The sequence below is a fragment of the Dermacentor silvarum genome, chromosome 2 (genome assembly GCF_013339745.2).
Source record: "Dermacentor silvarum isolate Dsil-2018 chromosome 2, BIME_Dsil_1.4, whole genome shotgun sequence".
Classification (NCBI taxonomy): Eukaryota; Metazoa; Arthropoda; class Arachnida; order Ixodida; family Ixodidae; genus Dermacentor; species Dermacentor silvarum.
In genome coordinates this window covers 158,105,606-158,116,602 of record NC_051155.1, presented here as the reverse complement: position 1 = coordinate 158,116,602, position 10,997 = coordinate 158,105,606, and the positions used below count along the sequence as shown (strand labels likewise).

At 50.6% G+C, this 10,997-nt stretch overlaps 1 protein-coding gene across 1 annotated transcript; it reads left to right on the top strand.

The window, feature by feature from the left end:
- Positions 1–3,824: 3,824 nt before the first annotated feature.
- On the top strand, positions 3,825–9,111 carry LOC119440503 (putative uncharacterized protein DDB_G0271606; the record flags this gene model as incomplete). The annotated part of the gene is given in 6 exon segments (XM_049662948.1): positions 3,825–3,926; positions 5,251–5,319; positions 7,602–7,640; positions 7,642–7,894; positions 7,958–8,717; positions 8,790–9,111. Coding segments are annotated over 6 exon segments (1,545 nt in total), but the record flags the coding sequence as incomplete, so codon positions are not given.
- Between the last annotated feature and the right edge of the window lie 1,886 nt (positions 9,112–10,997).

Genomic DNA, 10,997 nt, shown 5'->3' with positions numbered 1-10,997 from the left:
GAGGAATACCCGGCGCTGCAGCCACATCGCCAGTCGTCCGGGAGGCGCGAGCTCGAGATTGCCTGAGCTGTTCTGGTAGAGACACGCTGACTGCTGTTCTCTTGTCCTGTATTCATATTATATTCTGGTGGAGGTGTTACGGTTTTCCCCCAACCTGGAATTACGCACCCGAACTCTGCCGTCCGTCATACCCGACGACCCCAGCCCGTCATCCCCACCGGTTACTCCAACCATCGTATGTGCCGGTGCCCAGCGTCAGCGGGATCCTGACATCTTCAGCGGCACCGATGAGAAAGACGTTGAAGATTGGCTGGAATCGTACGAACGCGCCAGCAACACCAACAAATGGGACGATCCCTTCAAGCTCAGCAACGCTATCTTCTATTTATGGGGCGTCGCCAAGCTATGGTTCAAAAACCACGAAGCCGATCTCCCCACGTGGGCTAGCTTCAAAACCAGCATCGCGGACATTTTCGGTCGCCCTGGCGTGCGCAAACTTTGCGCTGAACAACGCCTACGAACCCGATCCCAGCAAACTGGTGAAACGTTCACCAGCTACATTGCGGACATCGTCGACCTCTGCCGGCGTGTCAACCCGACGATGGCAGAGGCGGACAAGGTACGCCACATCATGAAGGGCATTTCCGACGATGCTTTTCATATGCTGCTGTCCAAAAACCCATCGCATAATTTGAAATCAATTGCTGTGCCAACCCAACCACGCGCTCGTGTTCTGGCGTCAACATTCGTACCACAGGACGCCACCTCTCGATGAAAGAGCAGGCAACTGTAGTTATCGATGTAATGATCCAATATGTTCTCTGTAATATAGCTACCAGAACGCAGAGTGGGAGATTCGAACGCAGATACTTCTATCACACAGCTCTAACATCTAGTTATTAGGCACTTCTTGCATAAAAAGTTAGCAAATAATTCTTTAACATCTATTTTGCTATGCTGGCATCAGTTTAAGTGGTGTTTTGTTCGTTTAGCATTTTATGATGGACGTCATCGGGGTGGCATGCTACGAAGTGCGTAAATGATTTCGTTCAATCGCAACCGAGAAACTCATTTGGGACCGAGCCCTTAATCCGCGCTGCTTGTGCAGGAAGTGAGAAGTGAACGTGTTTATTATAAAATCTCGAAGAGAAACGACTGATGTGATAATATAATCAACATTTCTTGTTAACTCGAGCGAATATTTATTGGCCTTGACCACCAGCCGGTCGCACAATTATTTTTATGAATATTTTACAACAGACACGTTGTATATGCAGAACATTTTCCGTGGCCCGTGGCTTCTGTGCTAAGCTTCTTTATCTAGTGATGTTCTTAGTTTTTTTAATTGTATGGTATAATATATGCATGAACGATCGTCTCATCAACTGATGGGTCGCCATTCCAAAAAGATCTCAAGGGTTATAGTTGCATTCAAGTGCAAGAGGTAAAATAAAATGTAGTAGACAAAGCTCTGGAAAAATTATAATTTCACAGTTCAAATACAGGTATGAATGCAACAATTGTAGTATGCAATGTACCAAACATTTGCATTCTATTGAACTCACGCGCTGTTTATACAAACTTGGCGTCATGCACGCTTGGCGACATTGGGGTAGCCCGCTGTTTCGTTTTTAATTCGGTACATTTTATGCAACCTCTTGTATCAAACCAACGTCGGATCCGTGCATAGTGGTTGGTGGCGGATACACTGTCAAAGTGAGCAAACAAAGAGAAGGAAAGTTTTAATGACAATAAGGGCAGATACTTCAGCATGAGCTATAGGTTGGTTCAAAAGTTTTCAGGAAGCAGGTTCTAAGAAAAAAAATGAATTTCAGCCAAGTTTCAGCTTGCAATCCATTAAAGAAATAATACACTATGTCCGCCACATGCGATGATACACATAGCACTCTTCAAATCAAAGCTGCGAGCCCAGGCTCAGCAAATATTCTGCTCTTTCTCAGTTCCTGCCATTCCGTACACTTTTAAGTTCTGTCCAACTGCTCTACGCTGAGGGAAAGGGAAAAACTGGAAGATAGATATATGAAGACACATGAAATATGTAAGGAACATTACGTGGAGGTCAGCTGAGCGCCTATAGTTTGAAAAATTGCAGGTCTGCACATTATAGTGCGCAGACCTCTATCTTTTAAAACAATCAAGGTTTCGCTGGCCTGAGAATCTGACCTACACAGTTCCGACAAGAGACCCATGTAAAGTATATTGACAATAATTGGATATTTAGATGGAAGAAAGCATGAGGAAACAATTATTGATCATGCGTGTATTGAAAGTAATTACACTTTATATGATCTGAAGATTCAGACACGTGACATACCTAAAACTTAGCACATATAAATGAAATGCCGTGGACACTACGTAGATATATAATTTATCTAATATCCCACATATTCTATCAAGACCGGGAAACAAGTCAACTCTCAGCTGGCGTCTAGGGGAAGCATTCATTGCGTGTTCGACGAGCTTGGCTGTTCAGACACATCTCTGAAATATTTGTTAGATGTGAAAACATACCTGTAGGAGCTCGAATAAAACTTTAATTCTACTCAAATCTATGGGGTGCTTGTGCTTCATCGACAGCACGCGAGCACAGCATTACGGACACTGGAGTCACGCTATAATTCCGGGCTTGGGAAACAAATCTTCACCACGCGCGCTACTATTGAACAGAAGAACAACAAAACCAGTAAAAAAAAGAAGCGGTAGTTGAACGATGGCACTTCTATTTCAGGCCCAGCGATCCATATTCGTGAGCTGCTACGCTCCTGAGATGCGAAGAAACGCCACCTTCTTGTCGATGCAGCTTCTCCTCAAGACGCCAAAAAGAGTGCAATCTAGCCAGAGAAGAAGCACGTCACGCTGGTACAGCATGGCCGCACCGGCGCGCTTGTTGCTTTTAGGCTACGCTTGGCTGAGCGCGCGAATTCTGTCTCCCGCATGTGTTCGTCATCCCCCTTCATCTACCTTAGCACGAAAATGGAAGCGCTCCAAAGCACGGCCGTACAGCCAGGATGGTGGAGATTGCTTCAACCCGAAAGAAGCGCACGAGAAAAAGCGTTGCAGGAGAAAGCTGGGGAGGACACCGAATGTGTGCGAACGACAGAAAGAGGGCATTCCGTGTGTATGTAAAAGAAGCGGTAAAAGGAGGCAAGCGTTAAACCTCGAATAAAAGCAAGATGACTCTATACCACTGTACCTGTGGTTTTGGCATAGGGGGGAACATGCCCAGTCCCCTTCACCGACAAAAGTTTTTCTTGTGAATATTGCTTTGCTTTACGTATATAGCCTGCTCCAGCCATCGCGAACGCAAGAACCACCACCGGCTTAAGTAGCTGTTTTTATTCTTAATTTGTAATTCGCGCATGAGGTGTGAAGACGCAGCGGATTCTTTACGTTGAACTGCTCAGGGGCATTTTCTTGCGTGGAAGATGCCTTTTGCGGATCTCGGGATAAAAAAAATAAAACAAGCAAAGTGTCTCGTGTCCGCTTTTCCCTGTTCTCAAGCATCCCTGCTGGCCCTGTCGACCCGCTACTTCAGGTGACGCCGTTTTTTACAGCGGCAAATGCTTCTTTCTGTCTTTGCGGGTAGTTTTTGATAGATCCCGTTCTTACCCACGGAGATTTTCTTTTACTTCGTTAATGGTACAACACCACTGACGTCGGGCTAGAGTAGGAAACATGCGCTTGCCTGCCCCCCCCCCCCCCCCCCCCATCGTGGTCCTGCATACGTTACCATGCGCTCAGCTTCCCGCCTCCACATTGTAAGCGCTTGATTACGTAACCTCTACCACTGGGCGCGTGCGAAGATGGCACACATCACGCCACCATTCCTTTCGGGTCACCCACAGACTGTTTCCCTCACACTAATAGCAATCTTGTCGCACTTGGACTTTATCCAGAGCATCACGGTGACAGCGGCGCCAACGTCGACAGCGGTGATAATTTGCCTCGAGAGAGCAAGAGAGAGAGAGAGAGTGAAATTTATTTACAGAAAGGCAGAGAGGTCGGCCTCAGCTATAACTTGCTCTGGCCTGCTACTCTACCTTGTGGAAAAGGGACGGGGAGGAAAAGGGCTGATGAATGATGATGATAGGAGGAAGTGCGTGTCTGCATGTTCAGAACGTTCAGAACATTGCGGCATGTCTAAAGCCGTGCGTCCAGCCCAGTGGCTTCCAGAAAAGCCATATCGGCACTGGTTATCAGGGCTCTGCTGTCTGCACTGGGCTCCGGACCTAAGAGAAACTCATGTGATAGCGGCCTCTTATCGACGTTTTCAATATAAAATACCAGTTTCTGTCGTTCTTGCGCGTACGCGGTAGAAACGCAAAATATATTATCAAGTATTTCTAGTAACTGACAGTATTCACAATTGGGGCTAGTATCACTGCAACCTATCATTTGTATATAACGTTTAGTGATTGCGACACCAAGGCGAATCCGGTGCGCCATGCTTGTTTTGCTCCTTGTGAGCTTATGAGGCATGCGGAATTTCATTTCTGCGTACCATTTATGCACTCACTTGTGTCACCGATCTGGTTGGGTCGATTGCTCCAACGTATGGTTGCGTATCACGTGATTAAGTACGGCGTTTTTGGCTGTTCGTGACAACAGCATGCGTACTTCATAAGCATTATTTAAAGCACTTTTCGCTTCAGCGTTCGCATTTTCGTTATCTATCACGCCATAGTGTGAAGGCATCCACTGAAAGGTGAAATTATGGGCATTTCTAGTTGCATGGACGAGATGCTATGCAATTTCTATAGCTCTTGAATAATACGGGCCCCGTCTGAGGAAAGAGTCAATGGTTTGAAGCGCTGGCTTGGAATCGCAGAATATCGTACATGCGCGAGGAGGCTCATCGGAAAGAAATCGAAGTGCCTCCCGGATAGCAACAAGTTCTGCGGTAGTTTATGTTTACCTATGGTCTAGCTTAAACCACTGTGTGGTGATCATATGTGGTATTACGAAGGCTGCAGTGGAGGCATATAGTGTGACAGAGGCATCCGTATACCCGTGTGCGGTATCACCGTACTCTGCATAAAGGTGACACAGGGTAAGCTGCTTGAGGCCAATAGATGCAATGGATGTCTTTTTGGAATCTGCAAGCAACAAGTGGTTTAGGCAGAACCCACGGGGGTATTATCGGAATACATTCGAGAGAAAATCTTGACGGTTGAATATTCTGATGACGCGACGGAGTCCTTCAAAAGCTGCAACCTGGGTGGCTGGCAGGGAGCGGTGACAATCTGGTCTGTGTCGTGTCGACTCGTGAACGTGCATTCGAAGAGGCTCGCAGAGCAAGTATACAGCAACAGGACAAGCACGAGCTTCCGTTATTGTTCCATTGGTTGGCGTGCATCGTGCAAGGCCCAAGCATGTGTGCAATGCTTGAACTTGAATGTTCTCCAGCATGCGCATTCAGCTAAGTTCCATGCTTGAGAGCGCCGGCATGCTGTACCGTATATACCCTATGAATAGTGATTGATACAATTGGAGCAATGATGACTCCGACTGGCCCCATCTTGTTCCTGCAACGACGCAAAGGACGTGAACGAAACTCATCAACTTTGACTTCAGTGCGGCTACGTGTCTTGAACAAGATAGTCTCCTGTCTATGACTACACCAAGGAATCTGTGGTTTCTCAACGGTGGAACCGTATTGGGTAATGCCTTTTATAATGGGTAGGAGTTACAGAATGTATTTGTGAAATTGAAGTGGCACTTGCGCCCTATGGGGCTGAGACCTGTGCTTCAGCTACTTCGTACCTGCAGGCAAATAAATGGCACTGAATCAAAGCAAAGTGGGCAGAATAAATGCTAGAGGTATCCTACTTTCTAACCCTCAGTGCATTTAACTTAAATGCAACTGTATGAATTCATCATAATCATGCGATGCGACGCTGGTTGCTCTTGGAGCATTACCTTGAATGATAAATGGCAGTGTCTCCAAACTGTGCGCTTATTCCATTTTTTTTTTCAGACCTTGATCAAGCCAGCCGTTCTGCTCATTTGAAATACGATGTGTTGCTCTTACTTTCAGTTTGATGTGTCCACATTTGTTTCAATGTATCCACACAGCCAAAAGTTTCCGCACATTTAAACTTAGCCCTGAAGCGGAAAGAACAACGGGCAATGTGCTTCCTTCAAAAACAGTGCAATGAGAGCTATTGAGATACGTCTATTCTGGGAATAAATGCGTTTTCGAGATGGGCTACCATTTTGCTTTGACAAACGTCGCGTCACACGCGAGCAAGTTCCTGTCTCAGACATCATTCATGAACAACGATGTTTTGGTTTCGCAACGCAATATCTAAGATAACGCAAATAAACATGTAATCACAGTCAAATACAAATTTATTCAGAAAAGAGCTCCGTAAATCATTCTCGTTTGGTTCTGTGTAAATATATTTATGCGCACCTGCCAAAATCCTTCTCTAGAAACTGGCCACACCGTTGACGGGGAGAATTTTTTTCTGCAGATCCGGTTTGCCTTCGGTAGCACTTTGCTGACAGAAAGGCGATAGCCTTTGTTTTTTTTTTCAGATTTAAAGAAACACATTTAAAAGCAATCGAACAAAAGAATGGCAGAGGACGAGCCTGATGAAAAATGAAATGCAAATTCTGTTTTTCCTACTCTGCTTCCTGAAGCGTAAGCTCTCCAGATTTAGTGGCACGCCCTGAAAAAGAAACAGCTGGATTCAACTTGTGTGTTCATTTCGTTTTCCTGAGATTGTGCACCATTTATTTGAAAACGTTCTGCCGCGCTGCCGTTTCACTTTCTGCTGTTCGTTTCAATTCTGCGAGTTACTGAATGCTGTGAAGACCGTTTACATATACAAAAATTCCGCAGCAATTACACGCATACCCGCTATGGAGATTGTGTCTTTGTGTCTTTGTGGAACTAATCCTTACATATACGTGCATACGTGAACTGGAACGCCGAGTGTGATTCGCCGGCTCTGCTGAATCGAGGCGCGCGCATGACATGGCTTCGCAGCCAAAGTTACTTTAGGTGCCGCTTCAGTGCTCCAAAAGCCGGCTTTTTCGCTCGATTGGCCATTTGCTGCTATCACATGAAAAATACAAAGTTCCCGCCGGAATCGAACCCGGGCCTACTGCGCGTGAGTCAGCTACTCTACGACTGCGCCACGCCAGCGCTTACTACAGGGCATGGCGCAGTGGTAGAGTAGCTGGAAACAAGCCCTTAGCGCACTTCCTAGCGTGCGAGGAGTCACCCGATGCGGCATGCGCGGAGCGTAGCGCCGATACATGCACACTCTGCATTGCAGTTGAATATTATTGCACCAGGTGGCACACTATGTAGCAGTTGCGTAGGGAGCGGTAGAAGGTAGAGAAGCTTTGAGGAAGCAAATGAACATTAAAACGATGTCTACGGACATACTTGAATGCAAAACATGCATAGCATAACCGAATAAATGAAGCAGGCTAGCTGACTATCGACCACCTCCCCACTTCAAAGGGAATGCACATCAATCGTCGTCGTCGTCGTCGTCGTCGTCGTCGTCGTCGTCGTCGTCGTCGTCGTCGTCGTCGTCGTCGTCGTCGTCGTCGTCCGTCAGCAGCAGCAGCAGCAGCAGCAGCAGCAGCAGCAGCAGCAGCAGGCAGCAGCAGCAGCAGCAGCAGCAGCAGCAGCAGCAGCAGCAGCAGCAGCAGCAGCAGCAGCAGCAGCAGCAGCAGCAGCAGCAGCAGCAGCAGCAGCAGCAGCAGCAGCAGCAGCAGCAGCAGCAGCAGCAGCAGCAGCAGCAGCAGCAGCAGCGCAGCAGCAGCAGCAGCAGCAGCAGCAGCAGCAGCAGCAGCAGCAGCAGCATCAGCAGCAGCAGCAGCAGCAGCAGCAGCAGCAGCAGCAGCAGCAGCAGCAGCAGCAGCAGCAGCAGCAGCAGCAGCAGCCAGCAGGCAGCAGCAGCAGCAGCAGCAGCAGCAGCGCAGCAGCAGCAGCAGCAGCAGCAGCAGCAGCAGCAGCAGCAGCAGCAGCAGCAGCAGCAGCAGCAGCAGCAGCAGCAGCAGCAGCAGCAGCAGCAGCAGCAGCAGCAGCAGCAGCAGCAGCAGCAGCAGCAGCAGCAGCAGCAGCAGCAGCAGCAGCAGCAGCAGCAGCAGCAGCAGCAGCAGCAGCAGCAGCAGCAGCAGCAGCAGCAGCAGCAGCAGCAGCAGCAGCAGCAGCAGCAGCAGCAGCAGCAGCAGCAGCAGCAGCAGCAGCAGCAGCAGCAGCAGCAGCAGCAGCAGCAGCAGCAGCAGCAGCAGCAGCAGCAGCAGCAGCAGCAGCAGCAGCAGCAGCAGCAGCAGCAGCAGCAGCAGCAGCAGCAGCAGCAGCAGCAGCAGCAGCAGCAGCAGCAGCAGCAGCAGCAGCAGCAGCAGCAGCAGCAGCAGCAGCAGCAGCAGCAGCAGCAGCAGCAGCAGCAGCAGCAGCAGCAGCAGCAGCAGCAGCAGCAGCAGCAGCAGCAGCAGCAGCAGCAGCAGCAGCAGCAGCAGCAGCAGCAGCAGCAGCAGCAGCAGCAGCAGCAGCAGCAGCAGCAGCAGCAGCAGCAGCAGCAGCAGCAGCAGCAGCAGCAGCAGCAGCAGCAGCAGCAGCAGCAGCAGCAGCAGCAGCAGCAGCAGCAGCAGCAGCAGCAGCAGCAGCAGCAGCAGCAGCAGCAGCAGCAGCAGCAGCAGCAGCAGCAGCAGCAGCAGCAGCAGCAGCAGCAGCAGCAGCAGCAGCAGCAGCCAAGCAGCAGCAGCAGCAGCAGCAGCAGCAGCAGCAGCAGCAGCAGCAGCAGCAAGCAGCAGCAGCAGCAGCAGCAGCAGCAGCAGCAGCAGCAGCAGCAGCAGCAGCAGCAGCAGCAGCAGCAGCAGCAGCAGCAGCAGCAGCAGCAGCAGCAGCAGCAGCAGCAGCAGCAGCAGCAGCAGCAGCAGCAGCAGCAGCAGCAGCAGCAGCAGCAGCAGCAGCAGCAGCAGCAGCAGCAGCAGCAGCAGCAGCAGCAGCAGCAGCAGCAGCAGCAGCAGCAGCAGCAGCAGCAGCAGCAGCAGCAGCAGCAGCAGCAGCAGCAGCAGCAGCAGCAGCAGCAGCAGCAGCAGCAGCAGCAGCAGCAGCAGCAGCAGCAGCAGCAGCAGCAGCAGCAGCAGCAGCAGCAGCAGCAGCAGCAGCAGCAGCAGCAGCAGCAGCAGCAGCAGCAGCAGCAGCAGCAGCAGCAGCAGCAGCAGCAGCAGCAGCAGCAGCAGCAGCAGCAGCAGCAGCAGCAGCAGCAAAATCCCGCGATGGGAGATGCGCGCCGCGTACCGTCGACATGTCACGCAAAATTTTCATTGCAGTTACGTTGTATTCCACCAGGCGTCATGACATATAGCAGTTGCATCGTATCGTGCCACGGGTCAAGTGATGTGACATGTGCGCCGCACAGTCTCGATACCTATGTTTACTCTCCCGTACAGGTTATGGCACCTCCTCACAAGGTACCAACCGCTGCCGAAGAAACGAATCGTAGAGCTACCCACGCAACTGCAACCAGGCAACCTCGGGCTCAGCAGGCCGCGGGGCAGAGGGTAGCACAAGCCACAGTGCGCAGTCGACGCTGAGCGGACAGTTCAGTTCATTCTCGGGAAAACTACGCAAGGAGGCTTCGCCGCGAAGATCCTCTAGTGCGTGCAGCCGAAAATAGAATCCCTATGGAGCCGCTTCTCCAGCTCACGCTGTGACGCTGCGTGTGCGGCGCAGACTTGTGACTTCCTTTGTAGCGTGAGCCACACTGGCCGATGTTGAGCAGTTTCGCGTGGCTCCTGGAGAGCCGTGCTGTGCATGCGCGAGGAGCAGGGACGTCACACGGCGCACAGCTGGCGCACCGGGCGTTTGCGCTGGGCGTTTGCCAGTGTGGTATAGCCATGGAGAAGGAGAGCGAAATTGCTGCTTAGCGGCGCAGAAGAGTGAAGAAGCTTAACTCATCGGATCCCGAAGTAGTTGCCTGGCAATTAGCGGTTCAGCATAGGCAGAATGAACCGAACAAGGCTAAGCGTGCTGCTGAGACACCGGAGCAAAAGGAGGAACGTCTAGCAAAGTGGCGTCGCCAGGAAGCTGAGCGACGGGCCCGACCATCTTACCAGCAGCAACAACAAGACGCCGTCGATGACGTCAAGGCTCGCCGATTGACTGACGATATGGTGAAACTTAGCGAAAGCGCCAGTGCGACTCGGACCTTCGAGACGGACTTCGTAAACAATCTGTTTGGATATGTGTTTGACGTGTGTGAAAGACTGTGGCACATGAAAGACTTGACGCGGGTAAGAGTGCCATGCGTGAAACGTTGAGTTTAGCGGCGCCGCCTCAGTGGCGTGAAACCGTGGCGCGGTTTGTACAACGTGCAAGAACTTTCTCGTTAAGCAGAAGATTCCACTCGTTAGCGTTACCAATGGGTATCGTTACCCGCCCATGCCGCCAGGTTTACCGGTTCTGAACGATGTGGCCGATTTAGCTCACGCTACGTATATCCTGGCATAGCCGAGCTAAGCCACTGCTAATTTTTTAACGCGATAGCGTTAGGGCCCCGTGTCGCGGAAAATCCGGTGTCGGCGTTGGCACTGGCGCCCGCGGCCGCGGCTGAGAAAGCCATCCCGAACCACGTTTAGGTATGCCACACCACTCTTATCATTAATGTTGCTCATACCTTGTATTGCATTCTTGGCAAAGCTATATTCCTCGGAATTTTGAGAATGACAATCCACAAACAAATGTCATGAAAAAATCACTCACAGCGTATGCCTTTTATGTTAAATCTTCTCAGACTGAAATAATAAAAGTGCGAAACAAATACGGAAACCTGAAAACGATGTATTTCTTTGGCGCGGTTGTGCACAATCTCAGGGATCGGCCCACGCAAGAAGCCGCGTTTCCACCAGAAAGCCCGCCTACGTGCATAGCGTTTGCCGCCAGTGTTTGCCAGTAACCATTACGGTTGCATAAGCTGCTGTCGTCGGGACCCATGAGTAGCAGTCAG